The following is a 22,741-nucleotide window of genomic DNA, read 5'->3' on the forward strand; positions in this document are numbered from 1 at the left end:
ACGCGTGCCCGTTTCAATGACAGCTCTTGGCTCGGATGCAGCGGGGAGGTATGACGACTAATGCGCTCCACGGGGAATATTTGCTGCTTCATCTCTAGGATTTGGAACATCTGTCCCTCCCTCCCAGTCTGCCTGAGATGGGGATGAGTACTTCTGCTTTTTCTACCACTGCTCTGGGGTTAGTTGAGCAGTGAGTAGATGCAGGTTATCGCAGTGAATCAGGCGACAGGGACTTGGTGGAAGCCCCTGTTCCTCCAGCCAGACATTTGCTGATAAACCAGGATCAGCCCTAAGGAAGGGAGCACCCAAAGGAGCTGGCAATGAAGCTCAGGCTCTGGGGTCCCATTCTGAATGGAGAGGGTTCCCCTTCTGAAAGAGATCTGGATGGGTCACAACAGTCTGGGGAGGCCCAGTGCTGGAGAGGGAAGGGGGTTACCGGCAGCTCTCTAATAGTTGGAGACAAATAAGAAAGGAACGGTGATCTCCACTGTCAAGTGACTGAGAGACAGTTCCCAGCTGAGTACTGCTTGGAAATTTGAGATCTAATTAAAGCAGGCCTTAGATCTCATCATTCTTCCTGCACGTCTGGGACAATGAAATACTGACTCGCGCATCTGTTCTGTATGTGTATTTGATGCAAATAAGGAAGAAGTCTGTAAATACATCAAAAACCATACTTTATTTTATGTATAGCAATACAATTTACATATTAAATAACACTATAATAGAATGATTTGATATAGTTTTAACATAACAAAAAGAAGATTCTTCAAGTTACAAAAACCCCCCAAACAAAAACCAAAACAAAATGAACAAAAATTCTCCCTCAAAATACTCCCTCCCACCCTCTCCCAAAACCAAACACCACATTTTTTTTTTTTTTCTGAATGGATCAATGAGACAAACGTATCCAGTGACTGGCTAAGTCTAATTCCTATTGCACACACTGACAATGGAATAAAAAAAAATAAATCCAACTTTCACAATCACTGCCCCAAAGAAATGACACGTGTGGAAATCTTTTTTGGAGTGTGATGATGGTGTCTCACTACCTCGATACACAGAAGGTATGTATTCACATAGCCACCACAGAACTAGGAAGGAGGTGAAACTAGAAAAAAATTAGCTTTATATGAAAATATAAAATTCTATGATTATATACCATAGATACAAAGTTCCCAGAAGATGCTTATCCAAGCAACAAAATATTTACAGTTTTAATGACTTTGCTATCTTAAAAATGAAGGAAAAGAAAATAGGAGTACACGTGAATGCTTCGGTTTTTAGAAACAATGGCTGCTTGCTAGTTTCAAATGTTCTAACAAAACAAAAAGAGTCACTACCCCAAATGTTGGAGAGTTGTGACATTGTATAAAATTGACTATCTCCTCTTTTGGAGACATGTTTATTCTTAAAACTCAAGACATTTTTCTTGAAATTAATTATCCTCTGTAGAAAATGCTTCCCTTTGCAAATAGTTAACAAAAACACTAAAAACAGTTTAACAGCTAAGACAAAGTAGAGGCCAAATCTCTTCATTACAGTTCCTTCTCTTTATTTTTGCATTCCTTCTCCTTTAATAAGTAAAGCCAATGTAGTTCACATTGTTAGAATGGCAACAAAGAGAAGAAGAGCAAAGGGGTAACAATAAGAGTTGAATTACGTCTGTAAAAAAAAAAAAGAAATAGAACAAGAAGAAAAGCAATGCAGTGGATTAACAAATAGGCATTTTCCCTTCATATAAAAATTCACTGGCACCACTTCAGAACACAAGATCTGATGTCAAAAGACATGAATTTGAGAAAGACTGCTAAATCTTTAAGACAACTACGTTTTAATTTTTTTTTAATTAAGTTGGTTTTTATTTTGCTGAGAATTAGTAGTATGTATCTTTGGTAGAATCGATATCTATATTTTTTAGCTTTTAAATAAAATACATCAGCTTAAAAAAAGATTAATAAGAAGGCAGTTGTGCTGTGTCATAAAGATTCTTCTCCTAATGTTCCAATGTATCACTCTGGGTTCAAGCAATTCAAGCAGTCAGAAACCGGAAAAACAACTAAAATTTTGCAGATCCCGTATATGATTCCACTAACCTAGAACAGACCCACAGTACAGAAACAGTCACGCACAAGAAGTAGTTTAAGGGTTTCGGATTTTTCTTTTTCCTGTCCCTAAATTAATATTTGGAAACAGACACTGTGGAATACTAAGGACAAATGCTGTTCAAAGTGAATGTTCTTTAGACCTTGGTCCTGCAGAAGAGTCGGTGCTTAGCCTGCGCGCCTGAGCACTCCGACTGGCTCTCCCACACCTGCCTACCGATGCCAAGTTCCCGGACAGGAGTGTTTGTGGGATGGGGCATTCAGCTGAGACTGTCACCCATTTTAGATGTTAAGATGACCCAGTGGCTTTCCAAGCATTCCCTCTTGGAAAGCTTGGCTGCTCTTACGGGCTCAACGCACAGAAGTCTTTCACGTCTTTCACATGGTCTGCGGGCGCAGTACGCATGTAAGACATGGAGAAAAGAATATTTTCTAAATGTAGACACACACATGCACGTGTACTTCAGTCCTTTATTTCCTCATTTCTCAGGGCTGGTGCTGAGGACCACATTTTATAGCCATGCAATATACTCAGGTTCTTTTAACTTGCAGGCCTGCACATTGTCTGGCAACTTGTGATGCTTGAAAAACATCCCAACCAAACACCAAAAAGTGGTTACAGCGCGAGGGGGGGTGGCTGGCGTGGCAAAGCAAGGTTGCGATGCAAAGAGCAGGACTTCGGCCAGAGAGACTCACGAGAGCATCTCTACGAGCACACATCTCTGAACACATACTTGCTCCTTCTGCCCGTCTGGCTCAGCCCCAGGGAGAGGGTGCAAATCCATGTAAGAGAGCAGAACTGCAGCTGCGTACAGCGGGATAGATTTGGCTCTTCCGCGCTCTTAATCCTGACCTTCACAAGCAATTCCTAGCTTCATCCACTTCAAGCCTAATGCATCGCTACGATCTACATCGGCTATCTGACTGTCAGCACAGCACTTAACACACAGCTTGAGCCTCCCGAAGAAAAAATCCATGGAGAACTCATAGAACATCAGTGTAAATTATTTCCCCATGGATTAAACCCCAAGCAAGTATTTCAGGTGTGGGAAAATGCCAATGCAAATGCATAGATTTCCAAAGCATCTACCAACGTTCAACCCCCACAGCCGCCTTTCATTGAATTTTAAAACTTGAGAGAAGGTAAGGGATTAAACCAAGGATATTCAGGCAGCATGTCACGAACCACAGTTATCTTCCATCATGCCACTGAAATGAAAAGTAATCAGCTGAAAGTACTGAACAAATCCAGCCCTCTTGATGCCTGCAGTAATCTTTGTGTCACTAAGTTCTTGTCAGGGTTTGAATTCTTAACTTCTCCCTACACCTTCCCAGGAACTTAAATACTTCAGAGTGAACTGATCCAACTCATCAGAGTCCCTTTGTGCCACCAGCTGGAATCGCCTGGGGCCAGAATCACTTGCATGGGGGCTCCCCAACCTCTAATGCGGATGGACACTGGCCAGCAGACCACTTGGCAAAGCCTTCCAGCCCTTGCAGGCAGCAGTACTTGAAAAACTTACTGAAACAATTCTTGTTATTGGGGTGTAGTGGCTGGAGAACCAGTCTTAACTCCTACCAGACGTTAACTGACTCCCTCCTCCGTGCTGGCTTGTCCCAGTGCAAAGGGGATGCAAACTACAAAGCAATCGTTTGAAACATTTTGCACATTTTTTTTATTTGGACTGGCCATGGGATTTCCTTATTGAAACCATGGATATATTGTACTGTTTGGCATTAGCAGTTATTTGGATCACCTGTATAGAGGGATTCAACAAACGGAGAAGTAGAAGGTGACTGTGTAAAAGGTTGCTGATGAATTCTTGAATACTTTGGTGTTGAATTAATCAAGTGTATCCATACTAGGAAATCTTTCCCTTATTAAAAATAAAAGGCCAGATGTTAGCACATAGCAGTTTGCATAGCTCCTCTGCTCCCAGTGAGGCCGTATCAGTTTGTACCTCGTGAGGCTCTGAACCAAAATACCTACTCTCAATATAATTTTCAGCAGTTTGCTTTCAGCTTCCTTGCATGTGAAAATGCACAGAACCTTGCCAAATGTCTATATTTCAGCAAGAATAGACTGGCAGAAATTAATAGGTTTACATTTAAATGAAAAAATATGCTGTAACTTTTTGACAAGTCCTGAAAAATTACAATGCATGTTTTGTGCAATTGAAATTCAAAAGTAAAGAAATTAATGCTGTATGCAAGGGATAGTGCCTTTAACTGTATACCAAATGTCAGGATGGTTGAAACGACATATTTCCTTTCCAGGGCACATTCCGTAACCTCTCCCTACTCAGCCAAGCTATGAAGGACACGATTAGCTCTAATTGTCAGGAGAATTAAGTAAGTATGTGCTTACTTCTTTTGTTAAATAGGGATAGACCTTGTTGAATTGCGACCAAATACAAAAGAAAAAGGAGCCAGTGAGGATGTATACTTAAATGCTCCAAACAGCAATTCAATTATTTATATAATCTGGGGGAAACGGTTTTATTGGTGTGGGAGGGAAAACACAATAAGCTGGGTTTGTGCTAAAGAATTAGTCTGGCAAAAAAAAAAGAGGGAGAATGTAAATTTATAGGTAGTTTTTTTATTAGTTTGCTTCACCAGTAAATATGGATCAGTACTTTATGTTTTAGCACTAAAGTATGAAAATTACACACCTGTAAAAATGGCATCTAACAGTTATGAAATTAAGAAACGCCTGTCATCATGTAACATACCATTAGGTGTGAGGTCATATTCAAGAAATAGTAAGGAAATTAATGTGTTTAAAATATTGAATAGCTTAGTAATGTAAAATATTGCTACCTTCAATATATCTGCAAACAGGTCTGATTTTGGGTTGTAGTAGATTTCTCACTGTATTGGCTCTGATGAGAATAAAACCAAAATACTTTCCCATCATAGGGCTGGTTATAAACTAAAATTGACGTTTTTCTGAATACATGGGGAAACTTTGAAATTGCAAATTGGAAACCTATCGCTGCTCCCCGCATATGAATTGCATCTGATTTATAATTATATTGTATGTAATTTATGTATTCCATGTGAAGCAAGTCTTAGGCCTGTAAGTGTACAAAACAGCAATTTGAAACAATACAGAAAAAATGGTTTCAGCTCCACAAGGCTGTTACACCTTCACTGTAGCTAATAATCACCTGCCACGTTTTGTCAAGAAAGGATGAACGCTGCTCATCCACTCCACTGGAATGCAGAATACCGTTACCAAAACTGTGACATGATCATTAAAATAATAAATATGGTATGAAGGGGTACAGTATCTGTTGTAGAAAGAATCCATCTGGCCTAGCATTCAAGATTTAAGATTCGAGGGTCACTGTAGTTAGCAAAACTTCACTGCATTTAAACAAAACAGAAAAAGCGTACGTGTGTTGTCATGGAATGTCACATCAGGGCTTGTCTTGTATTAGAGTATTATAGGCAGTAACACTGATCATATAGTGCAAACTAGATAAAATTGCGTTTCACTGTGTGAAATAAACAGAGGTGCAAATGCTCAGTAGGATACCATTAAGACATAAAATGGCAAAAAATAAATATCAAAACTTTTATCAGTGTAAAAAAGTAATTGGGTTATTGTATAACCTAGAGTCTGGCAAAAAAGGCCTCAAAAAAGTTCACTCAGTCTTCAGAAGTTCTACAAATTAAGTGCCTTTTCAGGTTTCCAATTAGACAAGAGACTCCATGCTTTCTGCGGGATCAGATTCATCACTGGCCATCACAGCACCATTTTTGTCCAGTGTCATGGGACCGTTTCCATTTTCCTTAGTGCTGACCAAGCTTAGCATTGCCTTATAAAGAAACTGGTACTGTTCCTGGAAAAGAAAAGAGAAGTTACTTCAATCCCTTCAGTGTACATAAGCGAGTGGCACTTCAATTTGGCTTTTCCAGTGAAGGTCATCGATATTCATTACAAGACGCATACATATCACAAAGAAAAAGACTTAGAGACCAATTACCTCTGTTATGCTAGTTTAACCTCATCAACCAAACATGCCACTTTGGGGTAGGTTACATTATTCCTGATATATTATTAAGCTCTCCAGGAGGGCAGGACAATACCTGAGCCCACAGCTCAGCCCCGGGTTGCTCCCTCGTCCCGGCAGAGCCGCGCACACCGAGGCAGGGGTGCTGCTCGGGCTGCACACCAAGCGAAGAGCTCCTCTGGGGAAGCTTTATCTCCCTGCGGCTCTACCTGCCCTGCTGCACCCTTTCAGATCACAACGTGCCAGGTTGAAATAGCAGAGCTTAACTTACGGGGCCGGCAGGGCGACAAGCTGGAAGGTCCTTCTCTGCTGGGGCTGCCCGTACAGGGGCCCCCCAGCTGTATGAGAAATCAGCTCAACTGCAAATCAGAGCCTTACGCTGTGGGTTTGAGGTTTACTAAAAAATGACAATCATACCAAAAGAAAAGCCCAAGTGCAAATTCTGCTTGGTAGAAGATGCAGCAGGGCTTGACAACATACGCAATGTGTGTTTTAGTTCATGCTTTTGGTCTCAGATGAAAACCTTGCAAACTATCCATTTATATTCCATTTAAAGACTTACAATGTCTGTAAATACTCCAGGCCGCATAAGATTTATCATCTTTGCCACCTGGAAAACATCGACAGCATTTTCATTCTCCAGCTGCTGGGACAGAGTGGTAAGGGCACATAGCGTTCCTGCTGACACAGCTCCGTACCTGAAAAACCACGTCAAAATGATAACATACTCAGAAACGCACCTGGGCACCGACACAGAGACATGAAAATGTTGGTGTAGTCTTATTTGATTACTGTCATTTATCTTTGTATCTATTAAACGCTTGTTTTATACTGGCTAATTTTTAGTCTTTTTAATTTATAGAAGAAATTTGACAGTACACCAGTCATCTCAGAGTATCTGCAGTATTCAATACAAAGAACTGTATCAGCGGCAGAACGAGAGCCATTTAAAAATACCCAGCCTGAAGAGCATGACACTGAAATCGGTTCTCGCATGCCACATGTACCGAAAGCACCTGCATTATAGCTGAGCGTATTTTAAATTCATTAGTGGGAACTCAAGCAAAACATAAACGATTAGAAAGAAATGAGACTTTGCCTCTTCCTCCACATCTGACAATTATATAAAGCTAACAGGGATATGAGATGCTCACAAGTAAATGGGGCACATCGCAAAGTGTTCCTTAGGTCTGATTCATCGGCAAAAGGCAACATCCCTGAGTTGGGCACCCAAGAGACATTACGGATTCTGAAGAGTTGAGCTGTGCTGTCATTTAGTAAGAACCTGAGCAACAGTTATTCGTCAGGAGCACGAATCACTGTGTCCTTGAGATCCTGGTCAGGTAGAAATCTTACTGCTGCTAAATCTGTGGCTACACTTGAATCATGAGTGCAGTTGTGGGGCACGGGATAGAGGATCCTACGCAACAGGGGCTCATAACTCCTTCTGAGGAGCCTCAACTGTCCTCTGCTCTATCAGCACTCAGGAGACTGAAATTCTGCCCTGGCTTTGCTATGGGTTTGCTCTGTGACTTTGAGAAAGTCTGTGTCTAAATGTCCCCAACCTGTAAAAGGGGACACTGGCGCTGACTGGCTCTCTAAACTGTTTGGAGAGCTGTAGGTGAAAACTTAAATAATTGGCAAGTACTGCAAAGCCATCTGGTATCATAAGATTACCGCTAGGATTTTTTACAGCATTCCTGTGGAAATCAAGACATATGCTGACTTAATTTCGTATGATTTTTGCAAACTCAATTTGCCTAGAAATGGGAAGCAGAAATCAGATCACAATAGATCTGCTATATTTGATGAAAAGTCTATGGAAGAAGCAGAGCTTCTGCAGAACTATAGGGATGGCTGGGACTGATCGTCTACAGGGATAGTGGACAAAGTGGTCAATGCTTGATGGGACACAACTAAATGCCTCTGAGGCTCTAATGGGCTCATTTTCACTTGGGCTGATAACCTCCAGCTGAATCTGAAGGCTTTTCTCTCCGAAAATTATGCAGCAAATCTTTATCTAGTTGCCTACATATGGGCAGTTATATTTAAAAGTCTTGACAACTGTCTCACGTTGAAATTTCTGAACTTCGAAATGTTGTTATCAAGTTCATCCCACAACGTACTTCCTAAATACCACATGCACTTAGTATCTGCAAATTCATATATTTGGAATTAATCTGCAGTTGTAATTATTAGTGGATTATGTGATATAGTTGTTGCATGTAGTAAAGGGAAATTTTCATTTTCAGCTACATTTGCTTAGGCTCCAATGAAAAGCAGAATCCACATTATGTATTAGGCATAAAAATAAAATCATTGAATATGACAAATAAACCAAAAAAGCAATTTACAGAAAGAATGACTCAGCACTGTTAGGAACGCGATTTTGATTTATTTTTTTTTTTGGGTCTAGCATGAAATGCCCAAATCAATAATGGTTCTAATTTTGTAAAACATAATCTTAAATACTGCAAGAGTAGCAAAACCTCACTTCAGACTACCCAAAGCATGAATATTAAACCTAGCCTGGAATTAATCAGTGCTGGCAAAAGGCAACAGAGCTTACACTGTGCATTAGCAAGGCGGGAGACGGTGGGAGAAAAACTACTTGCTGCAGCCCAAGGCACCATTTGCAGGAGTCTGTTGGGAAAAACCTGTTGCAGCGGCAACACACCGGTGTGAAGCGAAAGCTCTTTCAGCAACGGCAGATACCAGCGTGCAGTCGCACACCAGCACAAAGGCTGATCTGACCACTCAAATCCCACAGTATGGTAATAACGTTTTTGCACGAAAGGTGAAGATTTCAAGACTTTCCCACTAATTCTGCTTTGTAGCAATGACAAGTCTAACGGACTCGAGCGCAGGGGCGTTGCAGGTATAGCAGTCGTTTATGCTGGCTTGATGTTTGCTCTAAGGTAATTCAAGCAGTGTCAGAAACTGGGCTTCCTTGGGATTTTAAAGGCAGAATGACTCCGGGAAGTGCTCTGCCTGCCAGGAAAGAGTCCCTCCAAAGAGATCCTGTTACACCAAGGCTCCAGCTTCACTATAACAGTACTTTGCAGTTCCATAATGTGTGCAAAGTTATAATATGCGATGCAGTATTTAGCACCCTGTACATTTGGGCATTCACGTGGACCTGGCCAGACAATGCTCACCACTGCACTACAAAAGAGACAAGTGTTGGGCCATGCTGGCCCTGCGTTCGCAGGATCCCTCCATCCCTCCTTCCCACTTGACACCATAAGGGCCCTTTGGAGTGTTTTTGGGGAAACAGGAGGAGGAAAAAGAAATCTGTTCTCATAAAACCTGGGCCCTTTGTCACAAGATACTTCTGCTGCTCATCCTGAGGCACATGTGCATGTCTTACATGGCACATTAAACCTGAGCTGTTAGACAGGAGCTCAGGGCTGTTTTGAAACTGGTTTCCATAAGCCCATATTGGGCTGCTTAGAGCCTTATCTAAACTCTGCAGGGTTCTGAAACAGGTTGTAGGATTTATTTGGGATACTTCCAGGTGCAGAAGAACCCAAAATGCTTACAAAGCAAACACAGCCTCGCTTTCTAAGTCCACCTAAGATTATGACCGACATAAAATTGATGTTAAGTAAAACATATTTGGCCTCCGATGCCAACTAAAACCTCATCCCTGGAAGTTTAAATATTCTGATCCTGTTCCCCAGACCACTAAGCCCCATCTGCTCCATGCAAGAATGGACATCAGTCCTAACAACTGTCCTGTAGCCGAGTAACTCCTTGTACAACCTGCACACAAATGGAAGAAAAGAGATGACATACTCATCATGAACTATGGTGGGGCCATCCCTTGTTAAGGCCTCTTCCTTGATTACGTTGATCAGTTCAAAGGTACTGCTTATGGGAGCGTCTGGGTTTGGCCATTTAGGACACTGAAAGTGGCGGACTTCCAGAACGTAGTCATCCTGCAACAAAAAACCAGCCTGGGCATTAGCTGCTTTAGTTCCACATCTGTCCATTCCAGGTAGAAAGAGGGAAGAGCCTCACTACAAACTGAAGAGATACCTTCTTCTTCCAAACAGTTTATATATAAAGAAGATGACAGACACACAGCTGTAGTATCTCTGTAACAGTGATAAAATAATGCAACTTTAACAAAATGTTGAATGGATAAAAGATTTTGTATTTGACTTCAGGGCTTATATCCATTTAAACCTTCTCTCAGAGCCCTCATAGCTCAAAAGTCAAACAAGAGAAGAGGAACCAAGGAATTCAAATTCAAAAGGGCTTGCAAACTAATGTTTTGCAGCAAAACCCAGCTGCAATCCTGACAGCAAACTACAGGCAGGTTTACAGCTCAAAAGAAATCTGCATAAGTAAAACCCCTTAATTAAGACACCCCCCCACCCAAACAATTAAACTAAAAATGCTGAATTTTATAAGCAGAAATAGGACAATAAACCTTGGCATACTTTACAAAGAATAATTCAATCTACTTGTGTGATTTCAAAATGAAAAACTAATGTCTTCACTTTCAAATAAGTCAAATAATTAATACTACGGTCTCAGTAGCTAGATGAATCTACCTGGAAGTAGAAGATATGAGAGGGAGAAGGAGCCAACGAGAATACATTCCCCCTGTGAGCAACATGCATGCACACGCATTTACAAGTAAATCCTTTTCAAAACTGTTTCTGAACTCTCCTTCTTCCATATTTAAATGACATCAGTAACATTTTGGTGAAAAGCCAAGACCTACATTTGGAGTTTTATTTTACCTGGGTAGCTTCAAGGATAAAGTCATGGATGATAATTTGCTCTTCGTTAGAGAGGCACAGTCTGTCTTTGCTGATAAGGGTCACAGTAAAGGCCTCACAGTTCATGGATTCCTCACGACTTGGCCAGTACACAAACTCATCTTCTGCCTGGAGGAATGAAACAACACACTATTGCAGCCTTTCAGATACCTTGTGTGTGACCAAAAAATCCAGTGGATCAAAAAATAGGTTTGATAAATAGAGATGATCAGGATCTGACCTTTAAAAACCATTTCTGTCTAAACCAAATTTACTATTACAGTAGGCAGTAAGCCTGCCAGATCCTTCCTTCGTGTGTCCAAACAGGTAACGTCTGCTTTTTAATTGGTTTCATAGGGAAATGGTTATCTTGGCTCACTCGTACTTAACCTTTGTATTGTATCCCGGGCTTTATTACCTCCTGCCTACACAGTTTTCCATGAAAGTCAGATAGCTGTTTAGAAAAAACTCATTGACATTTAAAAATTAATTGCTTATTATTTTTAATTAGTGTTTATTGTGGTCTAATCCAAAACTCAGAGTCTGTGGATCAGGTCTAGGTAGAAGACTGATGGATACTCACGTAGGGCTTGAATTTTTAGGAGTGAGGGGGGGATTGAGGAGGAAGGAAGAAACCCAAATACTCTTAGCCTTGAAAAAAACACTGGCTTAACTTAATGCAATTTCTCCAGCAAAACTCCTCTGCTGAAGGGACACTATAAAATCTCACTGAGGCTATGAATGGTAGAAGCAGCTCAGTGCTGAAGTAGCCTAACTGACAAGGTGCAGGTGTCATACTGTCAAAGCTGTTCTTTAAAAAATAACTGTGCATTCCTAATTCACTGCAGAGAAAGAAAATTAAGCTCTGTAACCACATACATGCAAAGCTTGTTTCCCCCCCTGGCTTCAGAGGTCTACTATCCCTGGAGTGTAAGCACAGAAGCTACTCTGGCAGCATGCACTGCTGAACAACCTGGGTTTTACTCATGAGAAAAAAAGAGCTACGAAGCTGCCGTGCCCATGGGCACGTCTCTAAACCCAGATTTAGTTTTGTGGGCCTGGAGTCTTCATGCACATGATGTGCAAGATACTCTTGAGATTTGGGCCTTAAATGTTTATTCTAAAAACTGGACTTAGGGTCCCAAGTCCTCTGAGTGCTTTGAAAATTCTGCCCTCAGCGTGCAGAGACACCAGCAAGCAGTATAACATGGCTGAACACCTGGGAACTGACCTGTCCTCATGCAGCAGTAGCATGCATTATCATCTCACCCTTTGGCATTAGACATTCAGCACCTTTACGCGGTCTCAGCCCTGTGCCACCCCTCCTCGCCAGCCAACAGCCCACACCGAACGCTCAGCCGATGCACGGATGCTATCGCCCTGATGGCCAACCTCCACCCTGGGAACGGTGAAGGTGAAGGCAGGGACCAGGCGTCCTTGCAAAGGACGTGGCCGTGTCCAGCGTTCCTCCCTTACCCTTTAATCACTATTGTTCTGCAGAGCTATTTCATGTACTTGTAGAGACAAGATCAGCCTCTTCATTTCCACCTGACATGCTTTCATTTCATTAGTGCTTTCTGATTCGATCGGATTTCTCTGAATGCTCTTGGCCTTGCAGTGCCTGCAATCCCTTTCAGCACGCCACGCACAGGACGCGTATCGACTGCTGCCTCTTTAGTAGCCCCTCATGACTGCTATTTTCCTGCTGTAATGAAGGTGGTTTCTCTTCCACTCTCAGCTACAATCGTCTCTTCACCTCAGTGATGCGTGCATGAAAAAACGAACCGTTTAGTTCTTAATCCTTTTCAACGCGCCCTCTTGAGACGCGCTAGTAAATCTGGAAGTAGCGATTAGCACTTCACCTGTGCCTCCTTGTTCTCTCTCTCTCTGTCTGTCTCATTATTTCCACTTAAATTAACATACATGTTTGCTTTTTACTTCCATCAAAAATAGCATTTGTAACCTTGCACAGACGTAGTCTTCCATGGCCTGAGCCTTAAGTCCCCGGGCAAACAAGCAACTATCCAACCATCCCTGCTTCGTATTTCTGCTCCTCTCCGAGTCTTTACCCGTGTCCCTGCCCACCCAGTAACCTCAGTGCTTTGCCCCCTGCCAGCCAGGCAGCCCTCGGGAGCTTCGCAGAGGTCGTCATCACTGGCGTGCTGCCTGTGAGCCCTGTGGTCCACCCAGCTCAGGGTGTCTTTCCCAGGGGCGAGAGCAGAAGGGGAGAGCAAGAAAAAAACCAAAACCCATGCCCAACATCTCAGAACGTGTCTTTTTGTAACACGCTTATGGCAAAGTTTGAGGCAGTGGCCCAAAAATTGGCTTTGCTTTCAATTGGAGAACAGCCACAGCATGTAACTAAGCGAGGCTGCGCCGGTGCACAGCGGGGCGCAGTGACTGCGGTACCGCGCAGGGGGGGACGCCTTTGACTCACCAGGCTCTGGTTGTCCGGCAGCATGACGATGATCTGTGCGTTGTGATCCCAGATCATTCGCCAGAAATCTTTAGTCGTATGTGGCAGCGGATGTTGGGTTATGATGAACTCGTTACTCCTGTAGTAGCCCTTTTGCAGCAAAACAAACCACACAGTTACTTACCACCTTCAATACTTTTAAAGCATTAATTTCATCTTTGGGGACACATAATGACCTTATTTCATTTTATTCCACAATATTTTCACACAGACTATAATTTTATAACTCCATTTCCACTCTGCAGAGTCCCTGTTGTTTTCATTTACTCTAAATCCCAGTATTTATTTGACGGTATCTCATGGAAATACACATTCCATCTAAATGCATCTTGTATTTAATTTTTTTAGGCAACAATCTTTAATAAAATACAGTTAATAGCTTTACATTATGGGGAAGGTGTTAAAATCTCATCTGTTAATGCACAGCCATTACATACAGAATTAAGACAATTATAGGCATCTGGTATTTAGCACCTTAGAATTGATTTTACTTTGTAATTAGGTGTTGGCTTCCTCACCATGATATAAGAGGCATTAATGTAATCTGTTCCCTTCATTCCAGGCAGCGGTGCCAAGCCCACTCTAGCACGCTCAGCTATAAGATTAAAAAAAACAGAGAGAAAAAAAAAAAGAAAAAAGATCAAAGTCTGGTCATGGCACAATGCAGAAAGTAAGAATTTCTCAGACGTTAACAAACCAAACAGTGTTCAGCTCCCATCTCCCACAGGAGCAGGCCAGCACTTTAACCGCGTTAAAGCATTGCCTGCTAACACAGGATATAAAAGGGAATGTTGCACAATATTCCCACAAGGACAAAGTAATTTCAAGAATCAAATTTTACTATAGCAAAGATTTTCACAGCAGGCTGAATTGCCAAATAACAGTATATGCAGTGATAACAGGGGATTTCAGGTAATTCGTGACTGTAGTGTTCCATTTGTCTCCAGCAGCACACAAACCCAGCCGATTTATTTTGTTTTCTCTACCACTCCGTAGCTCTACCATCACTCACTCCTCCCAGCTGGAGGGTGAGAGAACCTCCAGAGACAAACCCTTTCCCTCTGGGTAACCACCCAGAAGCGTGTGTGCGTGTTCTTCAGCAGATCTGAGCTCCCCCGTGTTCGAGGGTTGGGTTCAACAACATCCTCAAACCAACTGACAGGTCCCAAGCGCCACGCTGAAATCACTGCAGCTATGTGACACAGTGAAAAGTTGTACAGACTATTTCTGCCCCATTCACATTTGGTTTTAAGATATACCCTGATGAGTTCCCTTTTTATTAACAAACTTCACGATGGACTGTATCTATGCCATTATTACTTTGTGCTAGCTTGGCTGTCACCTGTCCTGTATGTCCTGTACTCCGGGTAATGTGATGGGAATGACATTGTGCCCGTGCTTGGTCTGGTGCAAATTCATACCGCTTGGCAACCAGGCACAGATTCCATATCAATGACTGTGAAACTGTGTCCCTGGGCACTAAATACCCTCAAATCTAGGGAAGGCTCACACACAGAGATTGAGTGTAGTAGCTGAATTACAAACAACTTGTGCCAATCACACTGGGGGATCTCACCTGAGCTGGGAGCGGTATCAAAGTAATTCTCTCAGTATTCCATAGATATATCCCCTACCTAATTATGCAAATTCTTAAGCACATCAAATTAACATTTCACTTGGACGGTATATCTGGCTGACACTGTAACTATTTTCTTTTGTTCAGTTTCATCAGGGTAATTCTGAAAGACAAGACAGCTTGGTCTGAACAAAAGATTACATTTCTCCTTCCTAGTGGCTATGCCTTTTCATGCATAACACCGCGAGAATTCAGTACAAAAAGTTATGCTAGGCAGTAATCAAACCGAAGATGTGATCTTACACGGCACGACTGATGAGTTCCTGTTCTTCTCTTTGTTGCAGTCTTTCTGAGCACTGAAGCATTCCACGTATTTTGCATTACACTGTGTAACCAGCTGAAAGAGAATAAAGTAGTAAGTCACAGCGCTCTAAATGAAGAGAGGGGGTTTCTTTGCCAACTCCTGCGAAGATGCATCAGTAGAAGAATAAACTGCATTGTTAAACTTGTGTAAAGTACTCAAGATGCCAATGAAAATCGTCCTTTTCACACAACGTGTTTAATGGATAAAAAGATCTCTGCAGCTCTCAGCTTCGAAACACCCTGAAAATGAAGTTCCATCAAAATGTATTTTCACAGAACGCTACATTTAGTTATCTTTGAGAATATATTTCAAAGACTTGCAGATATGTTCAGTCAGAAGCGGGTCTCAAGGAAGAAAAGCTAGCAAAATAAAACAACAACAAATCTTTTATGTTTTCTTTAAAATAAAAGCCAGATTATTCCTGCAGAATGTATTTTTCTGCCAGGCCTTTGGGGAACCCACCACGCTGGTATCTGAGATCTGAGGCCATGGGTTACATTCTGTGGTCTGCCAAGTTCATTCTGGGCTGCTTATGAGGCACAAAGAAAAGTCAGGGAGGCAGATTTGTATTTGAATATTCCCCATATGGGGAAACTCTACCACAGCAAAGAGGGTGAAGGTGGCCTTTTTGTCTCCTGCATTAGCCACTCTACTCAGTGTCATTTTACTCTAAGATGGTTGAATTTAATTACAGTACCAGGGCACGAGCACAAGTTATTTTCTGCTGGCTCTGTGGTAGCAGCAGAAATGAGAGAAAGATTTAATAATTGCTGCTGGTCACGTCCCAGTTTCAAATGCACTCTAAACAAGATAGCACTCAACTCATCTATGTACTGGCGTAAGCCCCATTAGAAGTTATGGGGTTTCTAAATACCTGTGCAACATTGGCAGAGAAAGTAATTCCTGAAAATGGCACTTAAGTTTTTGAAATTTTGCCACAAGTCATCCGAAAACATCTTTATACATATAATTCAGCATTGTTTGCAAAAGCGCAACGTTTTTTTTTAAAATAAGAAATCTTTTTTTTCCCTGCTGCATTTTGTGTGCCTGTGCGTGCGCTTGCGCTTGTTTCTTTAATTTAGTAATTAAGCATCTGGAATGTCTTGACTGATGGAGAAGTACTGAGATTTCTACAAGTGAATTCAGAGAAGAGCCTGTTCATTTTTTGAATAGCTTAGCACCTGGTCTAATTTAACAGTTTCAGTTCCTTAGGTAGTTACTAACTGAGTGAGTTTAGCTGTGAAAACAGATGTCACGTATAATTTTCTTATGATACATAGTCTCACAGAATATGTTCAAATGCATTCAAATAAAATGCAATCAGAAAATCTTTGGTTTTAAATAGCAGATCTGGGCCAAAAAATGTACTTTGGCCAGGATGAAAGTGGCCATGACATAGCAGGGAAAAGCAACAAGCATAGTTATTATCAATGAGAAAGGTATATTGTGTTTTCTGGTCTTAAAACATTTTTAATTCTTTATCTACAATGCTGAAATAGTAGGTGGTGCTAAGAACCTCATCTCATGCCTTCCTCCATATATGTGCATGATAGCCACAGTTTGGAGAAAGACTTCCAGCCAAGCTAACCACAGACTCGGGAACATCCAAGTCCCCTTGGGGACAGGGACACCAGCAGCACAGTGCAAACCAGTGTCCGTGTCCCTCTTACCACCTCTGACTTCGAGAGTGCTAGCGCTGATTTCCAGCAGTGCAGCCGAGACTGTTGAGGAGTGAACTTCCCAAGATGCTGTGCTGTGCTAATCAAGTGTTCTGGTTTGGTTCCTTATCTATGACAACTGACAGTGAAGACAGACCGTACGAAAGAGAGGAGGGAAATTAAGTCCCTCTGGATGGCAGTGATAAGTCTTACCTTGAACTGTTTTTCTAGTCGTGTCTTTCCTCCTATGCCAGGTATGAGGATGCTGTTAACATAACTATGCAGCTGGTTTGCAGATACTTCAGTCTCCTTCCCAAGGATGGCTTCCAACAAGGCATCATGAATAAAAATGTACTGCTCCTAGAAAAATAACAGCATGTCACGTAGGCGCTTGGAATAAACTAAACAGCTGGCTTTAACCGAGGGGTAGAGCACAGCAAAGGAAAGGGTGTGCAAAACAAGCCACCCATGCAAACACTGCCAAATCCAGAATAAACATTCTGTATAGCACGTACAACTCTGAATAAGTCAAAAGCAAAATCTGAAGTTTCTGGTCTAGAAAAAGAGAGACATTCCAGTGCAAAAAGCGCCTAGTGAGATATTCAATTTTTACAGGGATGTAACTGAAAAATCCATTTTCTTTTTGATTACAAGAAAAAAATGAACATGGCTTTAAATTCAACCCAACTGCATTCTTTACCTCTGTCTGGACGAGGTAGTTGCGCTGTGTCCTGATATGTTTCAGGAAACCCAGGACATTAACTGTGCTTTTGTCTTTTATCTGTTGCAGCATACTGTCTATCACAATGTAGGTACCAGTTCTGCCAACACCAGCACTAGAGAAGACATAAGAGAAACCCATGTAACGCAGCTGGACCGAAGTAAATGTTCACAACAGCAGAACAGAACAAGCAAATATTCCCGTTCACAGTTTTATTTCCATGCTAACCCCAACCGTGAAAGTTTCTAAACAAAATATTCTGTTTTTTTCTGGGAATTTTACCAGGTGTATATTTCATGATATGACACTTGGCTGTCCTGTCTCCACTGCTTTTGTTACTGGTGTTGGCTAGAAGAAGCCATACAGAGATCCACCCTATGCCAAACTGCTGCTCTCTTGGACCACCAAGGTTGCTCCAGGCTGTGGGTCTGCCCTGGTCGGCTTCAGCCTTGAGGTAAGGCTTAAGCTTCACAGTGGAGCTGTAATCCTGCTCTGGAAATGCAAGTGGTACCAGCACTAGGGCAAGGTGTAAGAGGGGACTAATCCTGCGGAGGCAGGACTCCTTGAGGGGGATGGGGATGCTCCTGGACCCAACACAGAGGGAGCAGAGGGGAACTGTTCAGAGCTTCACAGTTTCTGCTCAGGAAGATGGTCTAACCCCCACTATCTGCTCCTCTTCACTAGGGTGCTGTACAGCCCCCTCACACACAGTGATGAAGACCACGTCCCTTAAACTCATTTCAGGGAAATCCTCTCTTGACCGCAAGCGCTGGCGAATGTGAGTGTGCTTCAGTAGCAACTGCATGCCCAGGTGTCCGTGTATTCACAGGGCTGGTTGCCAGCAGAGGTGATCCTGCCCTGCCCTGAACTGGCAGCCTACAAACAGGCTTTGAACAAGGAACAGCACAACCACATCAGTGCAAAGCTCAGCAGCTCAGCATCGTGGCACAGGGTTTTGCTAATGCAACTGGGAAGCTTTTGCGTTGGAGCTGTCTGAAGATGTAGGCAAAGCAAGCTCGTGTCTCCCTGCGCTCCATGGGGATGGCACACTCCTTCTCTGTTCATAACGTACGGCGTTCGTCTTAGCTGGCAGGTAAGAGCACATGCCGTGCACTAGGTATGCTTGCCATGAAGTAGTTCCTCACACCCATCATACCTGCAGTGCACCACCACTGGTCCCATGTCCGGGGTTCTGGCTGCGGAGGATCTCCTAACGAAGGTTAGCACGGGCAGAGCGTACTCCGGCACACCCATGTCGGGCCACTGAGTGTAGTGATACTGAATAACCGTTCTCTCGTTCTGCCGCCCTTTGGGGTTTCCCTTCTGACCCTGCGTGCAAAGCGTGTGCAGAAAGAAGAGAACGATTAGGGAAGAGGAGCATGGGAAGATCCTCAATCCTACTGGCTTGCTCAGCTGAAAAGTGCTGGAGTCTAACGGAAGAAATCTTCTGCAGCTCTGCCTCCTGCTAGGTGGAGACAGAGTTCAAGGAAAAATATGTGTGGAAACAGGTAATAACAGCAATAACTGTGACACCAAAGCAGCAGTGAACTTGAGAAAAAGAACTACAGGCTAAACCTTTCACCAGGTTCCTTCTAATCCCAGCTTTGTTTACTTACTTCCCATCCACCTGCTACTTCAAGTTGCCGATGCAAATGCTGAGTTTTGCTCCTGGGTGCCTTGCATCCTACACAAACCAGAAGGCATCTGCAGGAGAACGGTGAAGGCTTTACTCACCTTTTTCATCTTTGTGTTCCTGACTGTGAAGCGGCGCACAGTGTAGCAGGCGTGAACGTTTGTGCTCTTCAGCGTGACGATTATGTTGCCATACTCCTCGCTGTTCTCCGACGGCCAGTACTGATCGCATTTTCTCTGAACAAAGACATAGTTGGGTGAGCTGGCTGAGGGTTTGAGCTGCTTCTTTACATTTGTGTTTAGAGCATTTTAAAAAAGTAAAATTGTGGGTAGCTACGTATCCCTTTGTTATGTTAGTTATTATTATACATCAACATATATCATCCCAAACCCTTTAAAACCAAATTCTGCTCATGTGATTTGGGGAGGTGGTAAGGAGCAACTGCTAATAAACTAGAAAATCTCTTACTCTTCCTTTTTCAACAAGGTTTGTGATCATGACAATGATTCCAGTATTTTGTTCCCAAATCATCCTCCAGAAATCTTCAAAGGTAGACTTTAAAGGTCCCTGGGTAGCAATGTAGGCTTTTGCTTTGTTGTAACCCTTCAAAGAAAACCATAATGCTAAGTGAGATGAAAGCAATATCATGGCAGACGTATTAATATTTTAAAGGTAACAAAGAAAGGTGCCTTTCTCATTCAGAATAGCGAGGCATTTGTAGCAAAATTATCAGGTGCACTTGGAAAACACGACCACTTCACAAGTGGCAACACTTCTTCCTTGTGGAATGATTCAGAGTTAAAGAAGAAAAAACAATTTAAACAACTTACATCAACATAATTCGCATTAATGTAGTCACTGTGCTTAGAATCTTTTCCTGGTAAAGGCCTTAGCTTCACCCTGCTGTGATCATCTGCAGGATAAAAAACAGCAGAGAAGCATTAAGCAAACATAGTGCAGAACTGCAGGTAAACATTTTCTGGGTATTGGAGTAGCCCTTATTAATACACAAAAAAAATTGGCCTTAGATTGGTCTGGAGGGGGAGGTGGAAGTATCTGTTCTTGGTCATCTGTTCATGGTAGCAGGTCCTCAGGCTTCACATCCCTTAAAGTACGTGGTTCGTGCTGGGACAGCTTCTCTTTAAAGAACACTGGAGCCTCAGAGGCACCATCTCTGGGATCATCCCCATCACACAGTGTAGGGCGATTCAAACAGCCAGGACACCCCACAGGGCTGTGGAACACCACGGGGGGATGCCGGCTCAGCTCTCGCAGGCAGCAAAGCTGCCTTCGCTTGGCTCCGTGTCTGAGCTCGTTATCCTCCACTTGGTGCTGGGCTCAGACAGCTCTACTGGCTCTGGAGCTGAGTGAATGTCCCCACTCCTTCACCATCCTCATCACACCAAGAGGTCATGCTCTTTAGCTCCCCCTTTTGTTCCACCCAAATGCTTGACTTCTGGCTTAAATCAGAAAAAAATTGCAGTCCTCCTCCTGCTCGTAGGCAGCAGCACTGGGCTGGGTGGCGCTTCCAACACACGCAGAGATGAGACATGTTGGGTAATTTTAAGCATGAAGAATCTGGTTTCAGTTGCCTTCCTTTAGCCCCAATAGAGAGAGAGGTTCCTCCAGGGGCGATCTGGAGGACTGGAGTGCCTGCTCCAATTCTCCTCCAATGGTACTTCTCCCTCTGTGCCTAGAGGGATCAGACATCTATGTCTACAATCAGAGATGGGACAACCACAATGAATCCCCTTGCCCGGGGCCACACAGCAAGTCTTTTACAGCTCTGGAGCCAGCACCTTGATTACTTCTGAGAATTTGTTAGATACACACATTTCCTTCCTGTGCCATCAAAAACATTCAAGATTTATTGCAACATTTATGAACATTGTGAACTTTTTATCAGCAGCTCTCTATCTTTGTTCCTAAACCCCAGTGACTGCTGTATCTGCCATTCATTCTACATCAGAGAATGATATGGGAAAAGTTACCGCATTTCCATCCCAGACCTGCAATAATTTGCATTCTAGAGCAGAGTCCAGATTTGCAGTTCTCAGAGGAATACAGGCAAAGCCTGCACCGTGCTACAAAGATCACTGTTTGTCCAAGTCATACACACAGCTGAAGCAGTTTGAAATACAGCAGATACATTCTGTAAGATTTAGCACCTTTGGGATTATAAGGGAATCCCAGGCATCATCAGTAAAACTCTTTGCTCCACCACGCGCTTCCCTTAGGCCAGTTTTCAGACATTAGTGGGCAGAAGAGCTCTGATCATCAATATCCCAGTTATTCCTCCACAAAATTTCATACCAAAGTGATACTTCTAGAACGACACTTGGAACATCAGCTGCAAAATATTTTAAAGCAAAAGCTAGAGTGGAATCCCGGCCCCAAAGAAGTCACAACGTTCACTGCCTTTATGTCCTGGTTTGAGGTAAAACAGAACCAATTTTTGGTCAGTAACTTCGCTTCTTAGCTGGGCCTCTCTAACAACTGAAATTAACAGCACATTGTGCAGACAATGTTCACTCTCTCAGGGTGATAAGACCTATGTTTATAGCTGATGCCCAGGCGTGGTATGCAGAGAGGACCTTGCTTATACTTATTGCTATAACAACCAAGGCCAACCAACTTTGTTATTTGCCCCGTTGGAGGGTCGGAAACGGACGCTTGTACATGTTTATTAATTACTGTGCAATAATGTAACTCAAAGCCACGTGCCTTTTCTGGTGACACACAGACACAGGGTGACAGGAGCGTGCCCGTGTGGGTTGACTCACTGTGCTTACTTACAGGCGAGGATGTTGATGTATCTGTTCTTGTGCTTGTTGTCGGGGTGGTTGGAATGCTCTGCAGTGATGTTCATGTCGGCCGTACAGCGCTGCACTTCCTAGGCGTAAAAATTATTTGAATGGAAAATGCGTCAGTCCAAAAAATTTAAGCTTTATCTCCTTTTGCAACAGCTTACAGCAACCATGCTTAAAATATCAGTATCTTAAGCGCTGGATTGAACACAGAGTCCTTCAGTATTGTCCTGTATGACATGGTCTGCTCAAACCGAGCCGTGTGAGCTGCCCCTTGGTGTGCGGTTGTGCTCCTCTACACAGACGTGGTGACAGATGCACTTCAGGCACCCTAAGGGCTGACTGTCCCCTCTGACCAGCAGTCCATCCCTCTTCTGGACTGCATCTCCTGTGATGCCTCACTCTGCCCTCTCTTGGGAAGGGAAGAGAGAGTCCCTCAAAGGCAAGAGCGGCCACAGCAGCGTAAGAAACTACACTCAAACCCCACTTCAACAGAAGCCTTTGACCGTTGGACAACTGATCTGCTTATAACCTCTCAGAACAGGGTTTCTGACATTTAAGTTTGGCACTGACCTTTTGTTAGTCCTCTGCAGAGAGATGCCTTTTATAA

General features: G+C 42.9%; 1 protein-coding gene across 1 annotated transcript in view; it reads right to left on the reverse strand.

Moving 5' to 3' along the window:
• Nucleotides 1-4,690: 4,690 nt before the first annotated feature.
• PTPRG (protein tyrosine phosphatase, receptor type, G) overlaps nucleotides 4,691-22,741 on the reverse strand; it is a gene marked incomplete at its 5' end in the record, with an annotated part of 318,517 nt that continues 300,466 nt past the window's right edge. Inside the window, 15 exon segments of the mRNA XM_009883627.1 lie at nucleotides 4,691-5,953; nucleotides 6,687-6,822; nucleotides 9,923-10,065; nucleotides 10,879-11,025; nucleotides 13,334-13,462; nucleotides 13,891-13,967; nucleotides 15,252-15,345; nucleotides 17,184-17,330; nucleotides 17,671-17,806; nucleotides 18,848-19,010; nucleotides 19,417-19,461; nucleotides 19,464-19,560; nucleotides 19,793-19,927; nucleotides 20,155-20,237; nucleotides 22,121-22,217. Coding sequence (XP_009881929.1) covers nucleotides 5,807-5,953; nucleotides 6,687-6,822; nucleotides 9,923-10,065; nucleotides 10,879-11,025; nucleotides 13,334-13,462; nucleotides 13,891-13,967; nucleotides 15,252-15,345; nucleotides 17,184-17,330; nucleotides 17,671-17,806; nucleotides 18,848-19,010; nucleotides 19,417-19,461; nucleotides 19,464-19,560; nucleotides 19,793-19,927; nucleotides 20,155-20,237; nucleotides 22,121-22,217 — 1,776 coding nt within the window.

The sequence above is a fragment of the Charadrius vociferus genome, unplaced genomic scaffold (genome assembly GCF_000708025.1).
Source record: "Charadrius vociferus isolate BGI_N301 unplaced genomic scaffold, ASM70802v2 scaffold324, whole genome shotgun sequence".
In the NCBI taxonomy this organism is placed as follows: Eukaryota; Metazoa; Chordata; class Aves; order Charadriiformes; family Charadriidae; genus Charadrius; species Charadrius vociferus.